Below are 24,720 nucleotides of genomic sequence, written 5' to 3'. Positions count from 1 at the left end.
TCTAGCACTGCCAGTTTTCCTTAGTGGCTGCTTACGGGCCAAACCTTAATGTTACCTTAACATCGCTGGGGGGCCGGGGGAGGGGGGGTGCACGTGGGTGTGTAATTCCACTGCTTAATTTATAATGGAAGAGGTGCTGGGGCTCAAGCTCTTTCTTTCTTTCTTTTACATTCAGAGCTGATGCAGCAAGTCCAGAGCTGCCAGGGCTCTGACTTGCCAAACCTGGAGGGTGCTGGGGCTCAGCGTGGCCCACGCTAGGCCCTGGGTAATTCCATAATGAAAACCTCTGCATTAGAGGCTTCTGCAGCCCTCCCAGCTCTTTCGCGGGCGGGGCGTTGCTCAGCCCCTCAGACTTAGGACCGCTCGGAAGACGGGCCTGACTGGGGATCCCAGGAGGCTGGAGCACCGCCAGGGGAGCAGAGCGGGAAGGGACACGGCGGCAGCGGAGGGCTGCCGGCTCTTTCTGGTGTACTGGCCCGGGGAAGGGAAAGGAGGCGGGGAGGGGGAGGGCGCGCTGCAAGCTTAGGCGCCGGAGCTGCCAACTTCATCACCACGGACAGCCACGGCCGGGGCTGAGCGCGCGCGGCCGCCTCCCCTCTGCCTGGCCCAGAGCGCGGGCAGCGCCTTCCTGTTCGCTTTTGCTTTGAAAAGCGAGGGACGGCGAGCCCAGGCCCCGGAGGAGGAGGAGGGAGGGAGGAGCCGGGGAAGGGGGAGTGAAGCAGAAGGGAGGGCGGGGGAGGATTTTCCACTCCGGGGTTTGTTTTGGGGGGGGGCTGGGTTTGTTTTTTGTCTTGCTAGCCTCGGCCGCCGCCGCTGCTGCTGCTGGCGGCGGCGTCCCCCCCCCCCCCCCCCCCGCGGCGGGGAGCGGCAGACTCTGAGCCGCCACCTCCGCGGCGGGAGCCGCTCTCGCTCCGGGGGCGCCCGCGCGCGCGCCTGGGAGTGCGCGCGGGGCTCCCGGTCGGTGCGTGCGTGCGCGCGCGCGTGCGTGTGTGTGTGTGTGTATATATACCCGAGCGGGGAGGCTTCTTGGAAGCGTCTCTCAGCAGCGCTGCTCTATGCAGAGGGAAGGGCTCCGCTGCAGTGGCGGCAGCAGCCACCCCCCCCCCCCCCACCACCACCTCTTTGCTCCCTTCCCCCCTCTTTTGAGAGTTTTATTATCCCTCCTCCCGCTCCTTGCTTCTTCCTTCGGCTCTTTTTTTTTTGGGGGGGGGGAGTTCCGAGGGCGGCGCGCACGCAGCAAGAAGGGAAAGAAAAGTACTGGGACTGACCCCGTGCTGCTCCAAACCCAGAGGCAGGAGGCGAAGAGGGGGGTTGGCTTCTCCCCCAGGGTAAAGCCCTGCTCCTCCCCCCCTCCCCCATAGCCGCCTCACAGCAAAGCGAGAGGGACGGAGGAAAAGTGGAGGAAAGCAGCTATTCTGCGCTGGCCTTTGGAGTAAAGGGAGCCGGGAAGGGAAGGATGGCTGTGGTTCCCCGAGCCGGCTGCAGGGCAGCCCTCTTCCTCTGGATTTTCAGCAGCATCAGCTGCCGAGCCAGGACGGCGCTCCCTGCATCCCGTAAGTAGCCATTCAAAAGCCCCTTTTGCCCGCTTTCAGCTCCGCATTAAGATTCCCACGGTGGCTCCGGAGGGAAGTTTCTCGAGGTTTCGGGCTCGTTTGGTGTGGTGTGTGCGGGCGCCTCGGTGGAGGACCGCTCGGCGGATTTGGGTGAGGCTAGTGGAAGTTGGGAACTGGTACAGGAGAGCTGGCGGGGGCTGCAGTGGGGACTTGGCCCCAGTTGCTTGGGTTGGGAATTGGGATCTGCAAATACTGGCGCTTGGACCGCTGTAGGGAGACGCGGGCAAATTCCGCAACCAGGGGTGTGTGTGTGTGTGTGTGTGTGTGTGTGTGTTGGAGGATGAAAAAGCTTGGTACTTTGAGGGGCGGGAAAGACAGCTGGCGGCTTGTGTGCCGGGAGCTGAGGCGAGATGCTGTTGTCTCGGGAGTGAAGTTTTGCTTTCCAAGTTGTGTTGGCGCTGAGCAGCCATTGCGCTCCCAGAAGTGCTAGCGAAATAGTTTAAAAAGCAGAAAAATCGCTGAACTTAAGAGAGCAAAGCCCCTGTATAGCGCCGGATCCTGCTGCCAGTAAGGACAGCGCACTCGTTGATGTCAATGGGGGCATCAAACCGTTAATGTTGCAATGAGCGATTAGTTTGCAGCAAAATATTCGCAGGTAGATGTCACTGTGAAGTATTTAGTTGTTTCTTTGTAGCCGATGCAGAGAACGTGCCGTTTGAAGGGTATTTTTGAAACAGATACTGAAATGATGTGTGGCGTTTACACAGGATCCGCGGTGCTAGCGAGAAAAAGACTTGTGGAAAATAGCCGGTTTATAGAGAGAACATGTTAAAATATGACAGATGGGGGTGGGGGGGAGGGTATGACAATTTTCCTGATCAAGCAGCGAATTGTTTTGGAATGTATGTTGTATGGAGGTGTGAGAGGATCTCTCTCTCTTCCTCTTTTTTTTTGGGGGGGGGGGAAGCGGGGGGTGAACAAAACTGTTAGGTTTGGAATTCGGAATACAACTGTACTTACCTGACTCACTGGTTTTTTCCCCATTTCATATGGTCAGTTCTGAAAAAAAAAAAATCTAATGTGATTGTCCCAGGATTTGCCATATATTTAGACCATTACATGCATTAAACCAGAGAGATAAAAAACAGACACTCTACTGTATCCTAAGCCTCTCAGGCTATAGTCTTGTCTTCAGGTAGTTTCCCCTTTCCCTCGGGAGCAATAGTACTGAAGATTATTACTTTTGACTTGATTATTCATCTCGGTTTTATTCTGAATGTTCATACTTTGTAATAGGTCATTGTGCATAACTGGAATACTCAGAAAAAAGACGTAGTAACTTAGGTTACCATCATTCTGTTCTTGGGACATAAACTCCCATGCAATTTTAGGTAATATGTATTTTATAATGCTGTAGCAAATGTTTATAGTTCTGCTACAAGTTTAAATTTGGGAACAACAAACAGTATCTTAAGACTGTCATATTATTTGATTACACAGTAAGCATATGTTTAACATTAGAAAAAGTTTGATAATACTTCTAAAATAAAGTCAGGTAAAAAGCATATTTGTCTTAATGATAAAAAGTGAAAACTCACTTTTGTGTGTTTCAGTTTTCTAGATCTTTGCAGATACTCAATGTATTAATCTGAAAAAGCACTAGACACCAAACCCCTTATGCTGAGTATGGAGTTCACACTTTTCTGATTCACTAAAAGTGAAATGTGGATTGGTTTATAGGCAATGGAAATATAGCTACAAACATATATCAATCTCCTTTAGCATTGGCAACAAGACTATGAACATGATAGCATATAAAAATGCATTCATGTCTGTTTAGAAATATTATAGTACTTGCCATTCCCAGTGCTACTGAAATGGTTCTAGAGTAGGCATTCATAAATCATGATGTCTGTCAGATAACTGGATATTCTGTTGCACACTTTGGTATACAAACTGAGTATTTTGCGTATTTTAATTCTGTTGTCTCCAGCTAATTGTAAATTGAATTGAATTGATGACCACACTCTATCTTTGAAGAGAAGCCAGTTGCCTCCATTTTCTTCTTGGTTCTGGCTTGTGGAGACGAAGTGGGAATACCTGTGAAGGATTTATAGACTTAATGAAATAAAAGGAATATTTATAATTTTAGCATACAACTAATTTCCACCCAAACTATTGCATTAGACCCACTACTAAAAGCTTTAAAAAAAAAATCTCTACTTTTTCGCTACTGGAAAACATGAATATAAACAATCCTTTTACAGTCTGCTTTCTAGAAAAAAATGTATGTTTGGTGTATTATGAATATACTAAATATTTGCATAAGACACTTGTATCTATTACTCCCTTCTCTGATCCTGCTCCCATGGAAATACATATCAAATTCCCACTGGCTTCAGTGAGAGCAGAATTGAACCCTGAGTTCTCATTTTCCATCTAGTTTCACTAGCAGGAGCAGACTGGATGTCAAGTTTTCATTTTCTCTGTACTTTCACTAAACCTCTCTATTTCACTGAAATGATGCCTGTCAGTTAGTTTGACCATGTCTGTGTCAGTGTGAAAATAAACATGGTATGATAGTGATAAAATATAACCCAAAGATGAATTGGGGAATGTGAATCTGGGTGTTTAGTATAATAAGCATGCACTGAATACAATAAACTAATATAGTATTATCCATAACCCTCCCTTGTTCGTTTGCTTTTTAATTTGGTTGATAGTTATCTTTACAAAACCTCCATCAATAAGTTCTTTATATGGTATATTTGTGATCAATATTTAATAGACAGAAAGGGGATCAAATCTCTCAACTGTTTTCATCAAGGCTAATGAACAGCTCAACCAGGAGAGGTCATCACAAGACAAAAAGTAACATGGAAAATCCAAATTTAATTCTTTTTTTTGCTACTGTACCTGGCTTAAGGATGTGATGGTAAGAAGAAAGTGACTGAGACTAGCTTTCAATTGATACATTCTCATTGGGGAAAAAAAAAACCTTGCCTATCTGATAAACATATTAGGATGAGTCACTCTTTGGGTCATCTATTTCTAGGTAAAAGCAGCCCTAGTGTAAAAGCAAAAAGCATTGCCTCTCTCAGCTAGAACTTGTTTTCAGTGACTGTTTATGTTCAACAAAAGTCAGTTCAGCACAGAATTTCTCACTACTAAATCTGCATTTAAAGTCATATGAATGTGAATGCTTTTGCAATATGACCCATTCCACTATTTCAGCTGAAGCAGCAACTCATTTGCCCCTTTTTTTACAACAGGCTAAAACATGAAGTGCTGTGTTTAGCTCTGCATACATATGAAAAATGTGCTTTGTCTTCAAATTAGTCAGACTTTCCTGCAGTAGCCTCAGCTGGGGAAAACGAGGGAGGTCTGAAGAAAAACATAAAATAGAAAAGTGATGTCCCCTTTCAAAGTGTGAGTCATGATACAGGAAGCCTCATTTCTAGGATGGTTAAAAAGTAGGAATGGAGATATCTGTCTAACTCAGAGTGTTTGAATGTTATATGGGGGTAATCCTGTTAAAATGGTGTTTCGGAGTATCTTATTTTGGAAAAAAATCAGAGTAAACATTTTATGAAATCTGGTATACTTCAAGGTGAGAAAATGGGTCTTTAATATTTTATTAATCTAACTTTGTTCTTTTCTTTAGGTTCTATTCCATAAATATAAGGAGAAGAGCTTAGAGGACATAGGCCCAATTCTACAAAACATTTAAGCTTGTGCTTAACTTTAAGCATGTGAATATTCCCATCTTTATCAAAGCACTTAAGGATGTGCGTAAAGATAAGCACTTGTATGAGTTCAATGGCAAGTCAAGCCTCATTTACTTCAATGGAAGTCAACAGGGCTTAAGCACGTGCTTAAAAGTAATCACGTGTTTAAGTGTTTTGCTGACTTGGCATGGCCAGACATATCTCTCTGATTGTCTCTGTATAATTCTTTTGCATTAAATCAAAAGTAAAAAGAGAAACCAACAAGCAGTTAGTTTTTAAAATGTTCAGTTAACATTAAACTTATGTTCGTCATGGTAGGTGACTGTAGCTGAATGAATAAACTTTATATATATTATTTGTGAATAAATAAATAAACAAAATATTCTGCTAATCTATTATAAATTGGTAGTAACAGGAGAATATTTTTTCTACATACTGAAACGGTGCATATTGCCTCAGCCCTAGTTGGGCCAAAAACTAGAAAAAAAAAAAATCTGCTATTCCAAGAAGATGAAAGGCCTGTGTTTCAAACAGCATTAGCTCATGTGCTTGGGCCACCACACACAAACTGATTGCACACACTTATCAGTGTGTATAAAGTAAGATCCAAAGCCCACTGGAGTTGATGGGAGGCTTTCCATTTACCTAATAGGCATTGAATCACTTATCTATATTATGGAATGTGCACATGCAAAAACTACTTGTGCTTGGTATTTTTTACACAATTAATATGCAAATTATCATATGTAATAAGTGATTAGACATAAAAATTGTGCTTGCAAGTGAAGCACAAGTGATGTGCAAGCTCAAACAGAAGCCATGTGTCGAAAATTTGGCCCTATGGGTTTTGACTGCTTCTCTTCCAAACAAACCAAATTTCTTTTCTGAATATCCCCCCATGTTTGGTCTTGGGTACCATTAGTTTGTGTAAGCACCAGAAAAGTCTTTCATTTAATACAATAACAATATTTAGTATTTTAAACAGACATTGAAAACTACAGCTGAATTTGGCTAGCTCACATCACATTGGAGGTATGACATACAACTTTTTTTCTGGAGGAGTTCTTTAGTTTCAACTTGGATCTTTAAATGTTAAACGATCACATGACATGTTCAATTTTTAGTAATGTTAGCAATATTTAAGACTTGGAAATATTCTAATATTAAAGCAATAAGGTACACAAAGCCGCATGTGCCTGTGCATTCTTTTTCTCCCTATATAGGACTGGTTTCCATCTGGTTAGTACAGTTTGACCTAGGTGGATGTAGCCTCCTGATTAATGTGTGCACAATACTGAACTGCTGAGGGGGCACTGTAACCCAGGCCTGGTAAAGAGTGGAAGCCAGGGGGAGGGGCTGTTTTGGAGAGTGAGTCCACACAACACTCAAACCACAGTGACAGCTCCTGTTCCATGGGTCTGCGCCCAGCTCCAGGCCAAAGCTGAGCAGCACTGCAACCCTGGGCTCCAGGTCATAATGTGTAAGGCCTAGGGAGCTGCTAGGAAGGGAACACCTCCACACTGCCACCCAGGAGTAGCTATACCCAGCTTGTCCTCCACACCCCACTCTGGACACAGACCATGGGAAGTCCTACCTCAAGGGATCCAACAGGCAGCAGCCTCTTGGCACTCTGCCTTATATAAACCCAAGGGGAGTTCCAGGAGGTGTTCCTGCAACAGCGTAGCTCTCCTATAGCTGCCTTGACCATTCTTAGCTTGTGCTCTTAAGTTCCTGTTTTTGACCTGGGCTTGTTTTGGACTTTTGCCACCTGGAACCAAAGAGCTTGTTTTAATAGTAATGGAGGTTAAGGGTAATTTAGGCATGGCCCAATATCTAAACAAATACTTTGCCTCAGTCTTTAATGAGGAGCTTAGGGATAATGGCAGGATGACAAATGGGAATGAGGATATGGAGATCGATTATACCACATCTGAAGTAGAAGCCAAACTCAAACAACTTAATGGGACTGAACTGGAGGACCGAGGTAATCTTCATCCAAAAATATTAAAGGAACTGGCACATGAAATTACAAGCCCATTAGCAAGAATTTGTAATGAATCTGTAAACTCAGGGGTTGTACTGTATGACTGGACAATTGCTAACATAGTTCCTATTTTTAAGAAAGGGGAAAAAAGTGATCTGGATAACTACAGGCCTGTTAGTTTGACATCTGTAGTATGCAAGGTCTTGGAAAAAATTTGAAGGAGAAAGTAGTTAAGGACATTGAGGTCAATGGTAACTGGGACAAAATACAACATGGTTTTACAAAAGGTAGATCATGCCAACCAATGTGATCTCCTTCTTTGAGAAGGTAACAGATTTTTTTAGACAAAGGAAACACAGTGGATCTAATTTACCTCAATTTCAGTAAGGCATTTGATACAGTTCCACATGGGGAATTATTAGTTAAATTGGAAAAGATGGGGATCAATATGAAAATTGAAAGGTGGATAATGAACTGGTTAAAGGGGAGACTGCAGTGTGTCATACTGAAAGATGAACTGTCAGGATGAAGAGAGGTTACTAGTGGAGTTCCTCAGAGTTCGGTTTTGGGACCAATCTTATTTAATCTTTTTATTACTGACCTTGGCGCAAAAAGCAGGAATGTGCTAATAAAGTTTGCGGATGACACAAAACTGGGAGGTATTGCCAATACAGAGAAGGACTGGGATATCATACAGGAAGATCTGGATGACCTTGTAAACTGGAGTAACAATAATAGGATGAAATTTAATAGTGAAAAGTGCAAGGTCATGCATTTAGGGATTAATAACAAGAATTTTTGTTATGAACTGGGGACTCATCAGTTGGAAGTAACAGAGGAGGAGAAGGATCTCAGAGTATTGGTTGATCACAGGATGACTATGAGCTGCCAATGTGAGATTGTCGTGAAAAAAAGCTAATGCGGTCTTGGGATGCATAAGGGAGGTATTTTCATTAGAGATAAGGAGGTGTTAGTATCATTTATACAAGGCACTGGTGAGACCTCATCTGGAATACTGTGAGCAGTTCTGGTCTCCCATCTTTAAGAAGGATGAATTGAAACTGGAACAGGTACAGAGAAGGTCTACTAGGATGATCTGAGGAATAGAAAACCTGTCTTATGAAAGGAGAGTCAAAGAGCTTGGCTTCTTTAGCCTAACCAAAAGAAGGCTGAGGGGAGATAGGATTGCTCTCTATAAATATATGCGAGAAATAAATACCAAGGAGGGAGAGGAATTATTTAAGCTCAGTGCCAATGTGGACGCAAAAACAAATGGATATAAACTGGCCATCAGGAAGTTTATACTTGAAATTAGATGAAGGTTTCTAGCCATCAGAGGAGTGAAGTTCTGGAACATCCTTCTAAGGGGAGCAGTGGCGGCAAAAGACATATCTGGGTTCAAGACTAAGGTTGATACATTTTTGGAGGGGATGGTATGATGGGATAGCCTAATTTTGGCAATTAATTGATCTTTTCATATTAGCGGTGAATATGCCCAATGGCCTACAATGGGATGTTAGATGGGGTAGGATCTGAGTTACTATAGATAATTCTTTCCTGGGTGTCTGGCTGGTGAGTCTTGCCCACATGCTCAGGGTTTAGCTGATCGCCATATTTGGGGTTGGGAAAAAATTTTCCTCCAGGGCAGATTGGCAGAGGCCCTGGGGGTTTTTCACCTTCCTCTGCAACATGGGGCACAGGTCACTTGCTGGAGGATTCTCTGCACCTTGAAGTCTTTAAACCATGATTTGAGGACTTCAGTGGCTCAGACATAGGTTAAGGGTTTATTACAGGAGTGGGTGGGAGAGATTCTGTGGTCTGTGTTGTGCAGGTCGGACTAGACAATCGTAATGGTCCTTTCTGACCTTAAAAGTCTGTGAGCTTGTTTTAATAGATTCTTGATTAAAACACCCATATTTCCAATCTGGCCTCCATAGTTGTATCCCACTTAAACACCTTCATCACACAATTATAATTCCACCTTCACATATCAAAATAAATTACCTGTGTGATGGTGACATAATGAAATATGTCTCCTATGAAATAAAGTACAGTGATTGTAAGATTACTTTCACTAATGATAAACAGATTAAATATATTATATTCACTTAATGCATTAGCATTAAAGTATTCATGCAATAATATGTTCAGCCCATTGAAAAATAGGCATTTAAGGTCAATGTTTGAGTGGGCCTCCTTAAGGGCATCTTTAAAATGTGTCATTGTGCAAACACAAAATGGCTACTTACAGTTGCAAACAGATAATGATGCATGCAAATGGAAAAAAATATGAAAAGTAGCATTTCTATATTATATTATATTTTAATGTGTAAATGCAAGTTTTGAATATTGGACCTTTCTGGATTTTTCTAGGTTTAACTTTTCCAGCAGCAATTATGAAAAACACATGTTTCACAAATGGCTTTATAAACTCTACATACAGGAATGCAATAAAAAATTCTCCAACATTAAAGCACTAAGTTGTTTATATACTGCATGCTATATGAAACTTTCAATTTGTCATAGGGAGTGAAATGTGAGTATTAAGGGCAATATATGGTCCCATGTGAGGAAATCTTGCTTTATCGATCACAATTATGTTTGAAATAATTATACATAATTGGCAAACATATTTAAATATTGACTTCCTACTTCACTGAAAAGCAACAGAAAAACTGTTATGAGTAAACAACATAAATATAGAGAACTGTTTATATAAAAACAATTCACTTGAAGACTAATAACAGTCCCTCTGAGGCCCCAATTCAGTAGTCCAACCCTATTAGTAAAGAACGTAAGCATGTGGTTTAAATTAAGCATATGCTTGGGTGCTAAATGAGTCACTGAATAATGTTCCTGAGTTCATTGAAAAATGATGGACTTTAAATGCTTTGTTGATATGGGGCCATAATTATCATAAACACATGTAGGAATCAAAGTTAAGGAGGAGGGTAAACATGCCTTCTGATTATATCACTGGCAGTATGACAGTAGAAATTCATTTTTCAGTACATTGTGGTTGATGCTTAAAAATGCAAGTACAGAAGGAAATGTTATGATTACTAAATGTTTTATTTCTGAATCTGTTGTTAATCTTCTAGCAACATTACATTTTATTTAAAAAAAAATAACTCCTGCTATCATGAAAATGAAGATGATAAAAAACCATACTTGAGGAGGAACATCCATATTTGCGATTTAAATATGCAGTAACTGGGTGACAAGATTCTCCTGCTTGCTTACCCTGTTAGCAGGTATTAGATTTCTGCAGGGAGATGCAAGTTAATAGGTGCTGAGTCACTGGGGCAGACATATCTCCATACTAAACAGGATATGTGGTAGCCCTCTGGCAGAGACAGCTAGGGTTTGAGACAATTCTGATGGAAGGAAGAGCTAGGGAATAGGTTGAAGCACTTATAGGGCTATTTTGGAATTAATAGAGATAGTATAACCAGACTCCAGAAGCAGATCTCTTTCTGACTCTACAATGAGTATGCATGTAGCTTGTGTTTGGAGTTGAGTGGGGTGACTGTGAGCTTTCACTTTCCAAGCTTACTCTTACCTTGATATTTCTAACACTCTAGATTCAGAAAATAAAACTTGTTTTGTAAAAGTAACAAAGATCTCACTGTGTTCCCCTTCCTCTTCTACTGATAACATGTTGTAATTTGGCTTATAGGGAAAATAGTTGCAGTGTAAGTAGGTTGACATCTTATGAATATTTTTCAGTCTGTAAAGCCTTCAGATTAAAGGTGGAGTTATTTACATTAGTCTATACATGGATTTTGAAGACGTGTTAAATGTTTAATTCAAATGTGCTTAGAGTTCAGTTAGGCAAAAAGGTCAGGGAAGAAGTGCTTGTATGTCTGGAACAATGGGTAGGATGAGAGCCAGACATTTAGGATATTTCTCCTGAGCTAAAAGTGTGGTGTACATTTTTAATTACATGTGGGTTATTGCAGTGCCCTGGCATCAATCCCTGGAATATATAGAGTATGCTGTAGGTTGGTATTTGTGTTTAGTGTTTGTTTGACAGCTGTTTATTTACTTTTGGAATGTCATTATGGAGGGAGTGTCCCACAAGCAATGAAAAAGAGATGCCTTGGGGTATCTGTGCTTGAGGCAATCTAATGAAATGTCTGTCTGGAAGCATGTTGTCACAGGGAGAGTAATGCAATCGGGGTAGAATGAAATATGACATCTGTTTATATTTGTTACAGACTGATGGCTTAATTGGACAGGCCAATAGCTCAGACTATGGTTTTTCAATCAGATATTATGTTCCTTTTCTTTGGAATAATTATACATTTAACTAAGTTTTGTTATTAAAAAGCATCATACAAATTCTGCTCCATCTTACACCTGAGTAAATCTCAGATAACTACACTGAAGTCAATAGACTCCCGCTGGAGTTACACTCATGCATCAGAGAGTGATAATTAGCTTATAGTTTATTTACAGATTTGTCAGGTCTGCTAATGTTTTTCCATATATCAGTTATTTATCTATAAGCAGTGACTGTTTTATATGATTGGATTGCTGATACATGTACAATTATTGGATACAGGTAATATAGCTTTATAAATCATAACAGTTCAAATGTTTTAAATTGGTTGAGTCTTTTGAGCTAATGGATAAAGAGAGGACCACTAAATACCATGGTGTTTGATTTTAATTCAGTACCTGTGTATTTCATAAAACTTAGAATGGGAAACATTGCAAATACTATATCAGATTTAACGGCTGCAGGCACTTGTATCATTCTCTTCTCTCACAAAATAGTATTCATTGCTAGGTACTTCATATTTCTGCAGGTAGGGTGTACTGGTATTGTGGATTAAATTCCTTTGTCAGACAGGTACAGGTGTAACATGCCATCAAAAGGTATTAGTTTCTTTTGTTTCAAACTGAAAGAAGTCCCTGTTTTCTGTAAGACGTTAGCATAGAGTTTGCCAGTTGATTGGTAGTCATGTACCCTGATTTTATTGGCTCTAGACAGCTTTGCCACAAAGCTTCTGGGTTTTTCCCTTCTTCTATAGGTGCCCCACATAGCCAATGAAATACTTCTTACGTACTAAGTGAGAGAGTTAGATTGGGAAAGTTTTACGGTAATATTAGAGTATAGGAAGGACCTTCATTTTCTTTACATTGTCCATCAATGAAAGCAGTAGATTATGCTACCTAGTCAGTTTACATTTTCTGAAAACTGGGGATGTTCCTGTTTCCAGAGCCTGCCCATTTCACTTTATCCAAGCTCCCAAAGATGTATTGTCCTGTTTCTGTATCCAACAGCACGCTGCACACCTGAAACCTTAACTGCAGCTAAGCCAAAATGAAGTGATGCTTTGATGCATTACTAAAATGATCCCTTGCACTGCCCTCCTCCCTTAGTATGTCTGTCTTGTTTTTCATTTGAAAATCTGGTTATCCAATCAGATCTTCAATTCTAGAGAAGAGGGAAAGGTTTATGGATTTTATCACTCCTAGTTTTTTCTGCATGGACTTATTAACCTACAGTCACTTCTATGCAGCCTTTCCTGTCATTCCCCTCACAGGAGCTAGTACTTCTCAGGAGGGCACTTGCACTGCCAAATGTGCATAAAATCAGTAGTAAAATGTCCTGACGTTTTTCACTCCATGTGTGCAGACACCGTGAGATAACCAAAGAAAGAATTACTGCTGTAAAATGAGCTATGATGCTGGTGGATGGGGAGCTGGGGAGTGCGAGGCATAAGTGTCTTAAGAACCCAAATTTCCTAGTGGATTTTTAGTCTGTTGTATTAATTTAGGTGGAATAAATAGTCCAAAAGTGTTAACATAACTCAGGCATTGTCCAGCATTACACAGTTTTAAACAAGGCACGGGGTTTGGTATACAGAAACTTCAGTCTGCTTAATGCCATGGCAAACGCACCTTTAAACTTTGTTTTGTATCCTTTTATTAAAGATAAAGAAAGGAAGGGAAAAGAGTTAAATGATTTGGCATCTAAAGTGTTAAATAATTTCAGTTTAACAATATCCCTTTTTTCCCCTTTCCTTTTATCTAGAGAGTTTTTAGAAGGAAAAGCCCACTTGTTAGTCTCTTAGATAACATCAAAGACTGTAATATCTGTCCTTTTGGGGAAAAGAGAAGTTAGTTGAGATGGGCTGGAGCTGTTCTTTAGATCATAAGAATGGCCATAATGGGTCAGACCAGTGATTCTCTTAGCCCAGTGTCCTGTCTTCTGACAGTGGCCAGTGCTAGCTGCTTCAGAGAGAATGAACAGAATAGGGCAATTTATTGAGTGATCCATTCCCTGTTTTCCAGTCCCAGGTTTTGGCATCAGAGGCTTAGGGACACTGTCCTTGACCATTTTGTCTAATAGCCACTGACCGACCTATCCTCCATGAATTTATCTAATTCTTTTTTGAACCCACTTATACTTTTGGCCTTCACAACATCCCCGGCAATGAGTTCCACAGGTTGATTTTACATTGTGTGAAGAACTCCCTTTTGTTTGTTTTTAAACCTGCTGCTTATTAATTTCATTGGGCAACCCCTGGATCGTGTGTTATATGAAGTGGGTAAATAACATTTCCTTATTCACTTCCTCCACACCATTCATGATTTTATAGATCTCTATCATATCTCTGCTTAGTCATCTCTTTTTCTAAAATGAAAAGTGCTAATCTTTTTCATGTCTCCTCACATATAAGCTGTTCCATACCTCTAATAATTTTTGTTGCCCTTCTCTATACTTTTTCCACTTCTAATGTATCTTTCTTTGGAGATGGGGCAACAGAACTGCTCATGGTAGTCAAGGTGCCGGCATCCCATGCATTAATATAGTGGCATTAAGATATTTTTCTGCCTTATTAGCTATCCCTTTCCTAATGTTTCCTAATAGTCTAATAGATTTTTTGACCACCACAGCCCAATGAGTGGATGTTTTCAGAGAACTATCCACAATGACTCCAAGATTTTTCTTGAGTGATAAAAGCTAATATAGACCCCTTAATTTTGTATGTATAGGTAGAGTTATATTTTCTAATGTGCATTACTTTGTATTTATCAACACTGAATTTCATCTGCCATTTTGTTGCCCAGGATCATCTAGTTTTGTGAGATGCCTTTATAACTCTTAGTTAAATCCAAAGCAGACTACAATCTTGAGTAATGATATGTCATCTGAAAATTTGCCACCTCACTGTTTACCCCTTTTTCAAGATCACTTATTAATATATTGAACAGCACTGGTCCCAGTACAGATCCTTGGGGGACCCTATTTACCTCTCTCCATTCTGAAAACTGACCATTTATTTCTACCCTTTACTTCCTGTCTTTTAACCATTTAGTGGTCCATGAGAGGACCATCCCTCTTATCCCATGATTGCTTACTTTGCTTAAAAGACTTTGGTGAGAGTCTTTGTCAAAGGCTTTCTGAAAGTCTAAGTACACTAAATCCACTGGATCACCCTTCTCCACATGTTTGTTGACACCCTCAAAGATTTCTAATAGATTGGAGAGGTGTGATTTCCCTTTACAATAGCTGTGATGACTCTTCCCCTACATATTTTATGTATCTGTGTCTGATAATTCTGTAGCCTTTTTTAAATTTAAATTGAATTTAGTGATTTTTGTATTAAACGAGTATAGGTTCAGTTCCTGTTGCTACAGTTTCAAACTCAACACAGTGAAAATCACCTCTGGTGCTTTTCTCATATTTGGAGACTCCAAAAGCACAAAGACCAAGGATAGTGACCACAGACACAATCACAAGTATTAAGTTTTATCTTTACCATAAGTTTTTATTAAAGCAATAAATAAAGTTACAATTACCCATGCACATATAAATTCTACAGAAACCCATGCAATGACAAAGACTGGTTGTCCTACTCTTATCTCAGAAAATAAACTAGGAGCTGATGGATCTCTCAACAGACAATCATTAACAGAGATGTGGTTGCTGCTGGGGTCTTCTCTTGGGATCTGTGACAGGGTGGACTAGGCTCAGAGGCATCTTGCTGGAGGCCTCATGGTCCTGCCACACCCATCCTAGGAAAAGAGCAGTAGAAAAATCTTCTAAGCTGCCCAAAGAGGCTCAGGAAAACAGCCAGTTGGGGCAGCGCGGAGGCTGGAAAGGGCTAGCCAGTCAGAGGCTAGTATAAAAGGAGCTGCAGTGCAGACCAAAGTCAGTTCTTTGCAGAGAAGTGCAGCTGGTGCTCCTGGCTGGCCAAAGGAACAGCAGCACCATGGACAGCTCAGTGCTGGTAGGGCCTGGGAGAGCAAGAAACAGCTCCTGGGTGATAAACTGATTGGCTACAATTCTTAGCTTCAACCAATTTGACTGTTAGAGAAGTTAGGCTTACTGACCAGTAATTGCCAGGATCACCTCAGAAAGCTTTTTTTTTTTTTTTTTTTTTTTTTTTTTTTTTAAATTGGCTATCCTTCAGTCATCTGGTACAGGGACTGATTTAAATAATATATTACATACCACAGTTAGTTAGTTCTGCAATTTCATATTTGATTTCCTTCAGAACTCTTGGATGAATACCAGCTGATCCTGGTGACTTATTACTGTTTAATTTATCAATTTGTTACAAAACCACCTCTATTGACATCTCAATCTGGGAAAACCTCTTGTTGCTGTTAAAGTCCGATACCAGGTTTGGGATTCAGCTGGAGCTGTTATTGGTAGTGCTGCCATCTGGCTTCTCTGGCCCAGTCTGGTCAGGACATTTCTGAAGATTATTATGTAGGTGTCCTGGGGACCAGGAGAGTGGCAACCAGTATGGTGAAGCTCGCTCCAATAGCCTATGTCTGTTCTTTCAATTGTTCTTCTTTTTGTTTTCCCTACAAAATCTTCCTTTTAAGAACCCAAAAGGGAGTGTTGGGTGGAATAGCCCATCTCCTCATTATTTTGAACACCAATTAGGCTTCATTAGCAACATATCATAATGTCTGGCTCCACATCTCCTGTTTTTAACGAGTGGTTTTTTTTAAAGATTAGTTTATTCCCTCTCCTCTCCACACCTTTTTCCCCATCAATATCTGTTATAAATTATTGTAATATTTTATGAACTTTCACATACTTTTTACAGTTGAGCTCATAATTTGGGTAAATTTGCAGACCTAGTTGTCACAACAGTTCCATGGCCCATATCCTCAAAGGGATTTTAGGGGTTTAACTCTCTTTCATTTCAATGGGAGCTAGGTTCCTAAATCCCTTTGAAGATCTGGGTCCATGAGTTTAAAGGAACATGGACTCTTTTGCCTCAGAAGCATTAAGCAGACATATAGTCATAAGCTGACACTGGCCCTTTAAGAAGGAGCAGGACAAGTGCACCTGTCTCATCAGCTTGTTCCAACTGGGTTTACAAGAGGCACCTGGCTGTAGAGCAGTGGTGGCAACCTGTGGCCTGCACGTGGCCCGTCAGGGTAATCCACTAGCAGGCCACGAGACAGTGTTTACGTTGACCATCCGCAGGCACGGGTGCCCGCAGCTCCCAGTGGCCGTGGTTTGCCGTTCCCAGCCAATGGGAGCTGCGGAAAGCGGCGCAGGCCACAGGGACATTTTCCTCAGGGCCTATTTTGAGAACTTGGGGAAATGTGGGAAACTCCTGGCTTATGTTTTGAGGGGAATGTGTCATGTTCTGGGGTGTGTATGGTGTATCTGGGGAATATGTTTGGATGGATAAGGAAAAGAGCAGGGGGCTGCCTGTGAGAGAGGCATGGTTTGTTTGTTTTTCTTTTGTGAAGTGGGGAGAGGCATGTTACAAGCTAGGTGGATCCTTAAATGAAATTGGGCCCAGTGCTCCTGTTCCAATTCAGGAATGCCCTGGATTGGTGTAATGAGATGGGAGGGGTTACCTCTGGGAATTACAATGAGAGTTCACAATCCTGAAAGGAAGAGTTTGGAGGGGGATGCTTAAGAAAGAGAAGCCATGGCTGTCTTGAAGCAGCAGTTGAGTGCTGCAGGGAACAAGACTGGCTCATGCAGAGATATTGACCTGGGACCCAGCTCTGGGTAGGTGTTGGGGGGCTTCCTTACCTAAGTGGAAAGAGGCTGAATAGAGTTTGGGGGCTGGAGGGCCAGAGTGTGAGGACAATATAAATTGGACCCCAGGAGGGGAGTGTTTTGATTAACTTTAGGCTATGAGCTAGCATTTATTGAGCTGCCTGAGAAAGGAAACTGAGGTGAGGGGTTTCTTGCAGGGCTGCCCTGAGGCCACCCGGGGAGGCTACTCATTGACATCCTCTTCCCTGTAGAGAGAACACATGAAAACCACTGAATATTTACCTTTTTCCCCACCCCTCCTATTTTGCATATTTGTCAGTGGGTCACTGGACAAGTGCAAGCTAAAATAACATCAGAGGCCCAGAAAAATAAAAAGCCCTGTTCAGAAAAAGTCCATTAACTCCAGAATGAAGATCTACTCAAAGAAGCTGAGAAAAAATGTGAAAACCAAAGCATATTTTCATTAAATACATACTCCCAGAAATATTCATTTATTGCACTCCAGATAGCCCTGTTTTATTTCTAAAGGATAAATGACAAAGTGGAGTACAGTATGTCAATGAGAGGGAGAGAGAGAAAATTTGGCATAAGATGCACAGAGCAACAACTTGTATGACTGAAGTAGCACTCAACTTTTTAGCTTTCCCTTAGGTCCTTAATTCTTTTAACTAATCACTTTGTTCCTTTATCAGTAAGTGACTTTTATTGAGTTCTTTATAGATTTCAGTAATTAGTTCTGTGTTATGGATGTGGGAAAATAAGAGGTAAGGCAGACAAAGCACAAGATTGTACCTGCTCCCAGAGAGGAGGAGAAACAATTTTCTCTTGGTTCCTATATGGAGACATATGGAGGCTACTTCTCCTTTGATCTTGTATTGTTTGTGCTCAGGGTGTAGAAGGATAATGATGCTGTTGACAGTTGCCTCTACAAAGAGGTTTGCACTGGGTGGGAATGGGGCCAGGAGCTGTTGGATGGATACTGAACTGCTCTGAAGTGGCTGCATTTGTGTTTGAGAATTAATGTTCCTACTTAAACACAAAGGTGACTTTGATCATTTTACCCTATGTGTTTTAGGAGCCCAAGTCCAGCTGACTTTAGATGTGACTTAGGCTCCTCCATGCCTACATCCATTTTGTAAATGGGACTTCGATATCTAAAGGCTTGTCTACATGAACAATTAAACTGTGACAAACTGGAGTGTGAATTTATCCAGCCCAGACCTGCTGTGATTCAAGAGTTCACGTGCATCCTGTTTCTAACCTATTAACATTTTGTTAGTGCTTTGATCTAGTCTTCTTTGAAACCAGGCTAGCTGAAATTACATTAACTGCATATGGACAAATAGACAGCAGCAGACTAGTGTGGGGTAGAGTCAGACCCCAGCTTGCTGTGTTCAAATTAGTCATGTAAACAAGTGTTAAATCACTTAGGTCCAGATTCCAAAGGTTTAAGTTTTTAGACACCTAAATCCTACTGATTTCAGTGGGAGTTGGGCACCGAAGTAACTCTCTGAATCTGAGCCTTATCCATAGAAAACTGAAAAGCAATGCCTAAATACCTTTTAAAAAACCTGAGCCAAAGTGCCTAAACTACTTTTCTAAATGAAACTTAGGCTCTGAAGACACTTTAGTTAAAATTTTCAAAGCACCTGTTTCTAAAAGCTCCCGCTTTTCAGGTACAAATCTGCATCATCCCCTGCAGGGGGCTGCTTGGGATAATGCAATTCTTTTTATGTAAGGTACAGTACTGTGCCTAACAACAATACATTCTTAAAACTCAAAAGTGGCAGTCTCAAAGCTAAATAGCTGAATTACACCCTTATTATTATAAATGTGAAGCAAAATTAAAACCACATTTAAAATGCTTTTTATTCTCTCAAATTCTTGAAGCTTGCCTGCTGCTGCTGTTCATTCCAATATGTCCAAGAAGAACACACCTACTGAGCTGCTGAATGTGCAAGGTATTCCCCAATGATTAATAGATATCCAAGGAGGCCTTGATCCTTATCTGGTTGAGGTCAGTCACAAAACCCTCATTGACTTCAATGAGAGCCTGCAATATTTAACTGATAAAGAGCTGAAAACTTTAAAAGGAGTTGATGAATTTAAATGGAAGTTTGGAGCCTAACACTTCTGAACATTCAGCCCAATAACTATAGCAAGATAGGTGGAAAACCAGTAGATGAAGGATTAACAACCTCATGATATAGTACTGATTATCTTCTAGAGTAAGGCCCAGATTCTGGTTTCCAATTGTGGCTGCCTTTTGCACACTGGTGCAGTCTTGAGATTTGTATTCTCTTGCTACAAGGGATAAAAAAGTGCTATCATGGCCAATAGATAAGCCTAGAGAGAGGCATGTTGCCAGTCTCAGTAATTTGCAGGCAGAATGCCTCTGGCTACTGCTACTTAGGTGCAACCCTTTGGATGCAGAAATTACAATAGGCCCTAAACCTTTTGTTTCATTTTCCATTTTTCATTTTTATCTTAACACTTTGGCACAGCCTTCAGTCATTTTTTTTTTTTTTTTTGTCTTTAGTTGCTGCTTCCTAAATTTGACAACAAGCCTCTGATCTGAAATGAATCATTCCAGGAATGATGTAGGCACAATGTGAAACTACTCTCTATGGACTTTCACAGTGTACACGTCCTTTTATGTCATTTTTCCTATGCCTACCTCCTGTTGATGTCAACTAACGCTTTGAGCTAATGTAGAATAAGATACTCTTGATCCTTTTTTTCCAATGAGCTAAGTTTGGCCCCTATGAATTCTGTGAGTATAATAGACCTACTTATCTAAAAGCAGATTTTTATTTTTTTAAAAAGCTAGTTTGAGAGTTGGGTTTTTTAACTGATTCCAATAATATCATTTATCTTATTGAAGTACCAGGATATTTTCTTGTCATAGAGTTTTAAAAGATTCTTAAAGAAATTACTAGAGAAATACAAAGAAATCGAGAAGGGAGAAGAGGGTGAGAAACCATTTTGGAGGACAAACAATGTTGGAAATAGATAATTATACCTCCTCTGGTAAATAGGAAATCTAATGTTTCCTGGAACATAACAAATGAAATGTCTTTTTTTTTTTTTTTTTTTTTTTTTTTTGAAGCTACATTGTTTGTATTGTACTCAATATTAACTCATATAACCTTAAAAGTGAACAGGGCTCTGAGCTGAAGGGTGGAAGTTGACCTAACTGCTCATCTGTCATCTCTTGGTTCCTACTTTTCATTTGCCCTCCTTCCCCCTGCCACATTTCGCCTTTGGAGCCCCTCCTCCTCATTCCACATACACACTGGAAGGTGCTATAGCTGGTTCCACTCCAATCAAATAGAGCTATCTGCTTCCCACCTTTTGGTGCTCACTCCAGCCAGCACTGGAGCATAGAATTGCTTACTATTTCCTTACCATTTTTGTTCTGTTTACCTCGGTTGCTGCTGCTACTCTTAGCAGCCTGCACACTCCTGGTATGAGACAGGATAGATGGCAGCAGGGAATCTGGCAAGACTTTCACAAAGATTAGGGATGGATGGTTGCAGGAAAGTGAGGCGGAGAGGGACTGACCTCTCCAATCAGTTCCGTTTTGGCCACTTCATCCTCTATCACAGACTCTTGTGTCACAGTACACCTGCAGAACAGATTAGTCCTGGAGGTGGTAAATCCTTCTAGATTAGCCTGGGTGTTAAAAGTTAAATTGATTTTTGTTAAACCACGCAAATCATAATTTCAACCTGTCTTTCCTGTGAGTTGGGACACTTCACTAGATGTCTTTTAAAAAAACCCGTATATGCTTTACTACCTGTTTAATGTGTTTGTCTATGCCTGTAGGTAAGACTTCTGAAGTAACAAAGACAGTGGGGCTTGTATTATAAATTTTTAATGGTAAAATCATTTTATTGTGAGGAGGGGCACCAGTGGATTTTTGACATCGTTAATTGTCTGGCAGATAAGCCATATCTGCTTACCTTGACCAGCACTTCGCACTTATTTACTCAGATTGTTACACTGAAATCATAGTGTCTGCTTTCATGAATAAATGCTACTCCAGGTGAATAAGGATTGCAAAATTGGGCCCTCTGCCATATTGCCCAGTGCATGATGAAGAGTGACATTATGTTTTAAGTGAACACTATTCCATCCCCAGGTATTCATTTGAAGTTCTTGATGTGATGTAGGATATTGCTATCTTGAATTCAAAAACTATTTTTCTGGTGGTTAATATAGGCAAACCTACAGTGAATTACCAGTGCAGACACCAATTCCATTATGAATGATGTTCTGAGATTGAAGTAAATTCATTCTTTCTATCCTAAGTGGAGAAGGAAAACTGGTTTTGGTTTTATATTAAACATGGAATGTCAGTCTATGTACTTTTTTCAGCATAGCAGCCGTGTTAGTCTGTATTCGCAAAAAGAAAAGGAGTACTTGTGGCACCTTAGAGACTAACAAATTTATTAGAGCATAAGCTTTCGTGAGCTACAGCTCACTTCATAGGATGCATTTGGTGGAAAAAACAGAGGGGAGATGGATATATACACACACAGAACATGAAACAATGGGTTTATCAGACACACTGTAAGGAGAGTGATCACTTAAGATAAGCCATCACGAGCAGCAGGGAGGGCAAAGGAGGAAAACCTTTCATGGTGACAAGCAAGGTAGGCTATTTCCAGCAGTTAACAAGAATATTCGAGGAACAGTGGGGGGTGGGGTGGGGGGGAGAAATAACATGGGGAAATAGTTTTACTTTGTGTAATGACTCATCCATTCCCAGTCTCTATTCAAGCCTAAATTAATTGTATCCAGTTTGCAAATTAATTCCAATTCAGCAGTCTCTCCTTGGAGTCTGTTTGGTGTTGCTCTCCAACACCACTTTCTACAAGCCATTACCCTCTGATCCCACTGAGAGTTACCAGAAGAAACTACAGCATTTGCTCAAGAAACTCCCTGAAAAAGCACAAGAACAAATCCGCACAGACATACCCCTAGAACTCCGACCTGGGATATTCTATCTGCTACCCAAGATCCATAAACCTGGAAATCCTGGATGCCCCATCATCTCAGGCATTGGCACCCTGACAGCAGGATTGTCTGGCTACGTAGACTCCCTCCTCAGGCCCTACGTTACCAGCACTCCCAGCTATCTTCGAGACACCACTGACTTCCTGAGGAAACTACAGTCCATTGATGATCTTCCTAAAAACACCATCCTACCCACTATGGATGTAGAAGCCCTCTACACCAACATTCCACACAAAGATGGGCTACAAGCTGTCAGGAACTGTATCCCCGATAATGTCACGGCTAACCTGGTGGCTGAACTTTGTGACTTTGTCCTCACCCATAACTATTTCACGTTTGGGGACAATGTATACCTTCAAGTCAGCAGCACTGCGATGGGTACCCGCATGGCCCCACAGTATGCCAACATTTTTATGGCTGACTTAGAACAACGCTTCCTCAGCTCTCGTCTCCTAATGCCCCTACTCTACTTGCGCTACATTGATGACATCTTCATCATCTGGACCCATGGAAAAGAAGCCCTTGAGGAATTCCACCATGGTTTCAACAATTTCCATCCCACCATCAACCTCAGCCTGGACCAGTCCACGCAAGATATCCACTTCCTGGACACTACAGTGCTAATAAGCGATGGTCACATAAACACCACCCTATATCGGAAACCTACTGACCGCTATTCCTACCTACATGCCTCTAGCTTTCATCCAGATCATACCACACGATCAATTGTCTACAGCCAAGCTCTACGATATAACCGCAATTGGTCCAACCCCTCAGACAGAGACAAACACCTACAAGATCTTTATCATGCATTCCTACAACTGTTTCTTCACTTCAGCAGGTGGGTATTGTAGATTGACAGAGCCAGAAGAGTACCCAGAAGTCACCTACTCCAGGACAGGCCCAACAAAGAAAATAACAGAACGCCACTAGCCATCACCTTCAGCCCCCAACTAAAACCTCTCCAACGCATCATCAAGGATCTACAACCTATCCTGAAGGACGACCCATCGCTCTCTCAGATCTTGGGAGACAGACCAGTCAGTCCTTGCTTACAGACAGCCCCCCAATCTGAAGCAAATACTCACCAGCAACCACACAGCACACAACAGAACCACCAACCCAGGAACCTATCCTTGCAACAAAGCCCTTTGCCAACTCTGCCCACATATCTATTCAGGGGACACCATCATAGGGCCTAATCACATCAGCCACACTATCAGAGGCTCGTTCACCTGCGCATCTACCAATGTGATATATGCCATCATGTGCCAGCAATGCCCCTCTGCCATGTACATTGGTCAAACTGTACAGTCTCTACGTAAAAGAATGAATGGACACAAATCAGACGTCAAGAATTATAACATTCAAAAACCAGTTGGAGAACACTTCAATCTCTCTGGTCACTCGATCACAGACCTAAGAGTGGCTATCCTTCAACAAAAAAGCTTCAAAAACAGACTCCAATGAGAGACTGCTGAATTGGAATTAATTTGCAAACTGGATACAATTAACTTAGTTTTACTTTGTGTAATGACTCATCCATTCCCAGTCTCTCTTCAAGCCTATTTCCCTATGTTATTTCTCCCCCCCCACCCCACCCTACCCCACCCCCCACTGTTCCTCAGATATTCTTGTTAACTGCTGGAAATAGCCTACCTCCTTGTCACCATGAAAGGTTTTCCTCCTTTCCCCCCCTGCTGCTGGTGATGGCTTATCTTAAGTGATCACTCTCCTTACAGTTTGTATGATAAACCCATTGTTTCATGTTCTCTGTGTGTGTATATCAATCTCCCCTCTGTTTTTTCCACCAAATGCCTCCGATGAAGTGAGCTGTAGCTCACGAAAGCTTATGCTCTAATAAATTTGTTAGTCTCTAAGGTGCCACAAGTACTCCTAGTCTATGTACTTGTTGTTGTGTGATGCCATATGCTTATAACTTGGCTATCTTTGTAAAGTGCCAAAAGCATACGCTCTTTCAAAAAAGGATGATATAACGTGGTGAGGATAAGATGAAGTGAGTTCTAATATAAAATTCAGATCTTTCTGGTGGAAATCTGACTGAATTAACCTAGAGTACAGATGTTGGCCTCTGATGTAGGCGCTATCGTGTGTCAATAAATATTTAAGTATTGTGATACCCTATTTTGTAGGGGGAAAATAATTTGTCATTCTTCATATTGCCTCTCTTTGGAGCATGAATAATTGCTGATAAGAGACAGAATTTGTTCGCTCTGAAGTTTGATTGTAACTCAGTGAAAATATATTCAAACTTTTTTTTTTTTTTGCATAAAAGATACTTTTGTCAAATATCAGGTTAGAGATACTGAAATTGCAATGTTTGCAACTGCTAACAGAGGCCATTGTGTTGAAGAGGAATCCATTCAACTGGTCCCTTGTAGATTCAGCTCTCATGTTGTTTTAAAAAAATAGACA

The 24,720-nt window shown here is 41.2% G+C and overlaps 1 protein-coding gene across 1 annotated transcript in view; it reads left to right on the top strand.

Moving 5' to 3' along the window:
• The first annotated feature begins 938 nt into the window (after window positions 1-938).
• The window catches only part of CNTNAP2 (contactin associated protein 2), a 1,664,903-nt gene continuing 1,641,121 nt past the window's right edge, over window positions 939-24,720 (top strand). The window contains exon 1 of the mRNA XM_038391157.1: window positions 939-1,553. Within this exon, the coding sequence (XP_038247085.1) occupies window positions 1,457-1,553 (97 nt within the window). The 5' untranslated portion in view covers window positions 939-1,456. The remainder of the gene's footprint in view (window positions 1,554-24,720) is intronic.

Source organism: Dermochelys coriacea, chromosome 2, assembly GCF_009764565.3.
Source record: "Dermochelys coriacea isolate rDerCor1 chromosome 2, rDerCor1.pri.v4, whole genome shotgun sequence".
Taxonomy (NCBI): domain Eukaryota; kingdom Metazoa; phylum Chordata; order Testudines; family Dermochelyidae; genus Dermochelys; species Dermochelys coriacea.
The sequence above is the reverse complement of the archived record's forward strand: the minus strand, read 5'-3'. Positions and strand labels throughout refer to the sequence as shown.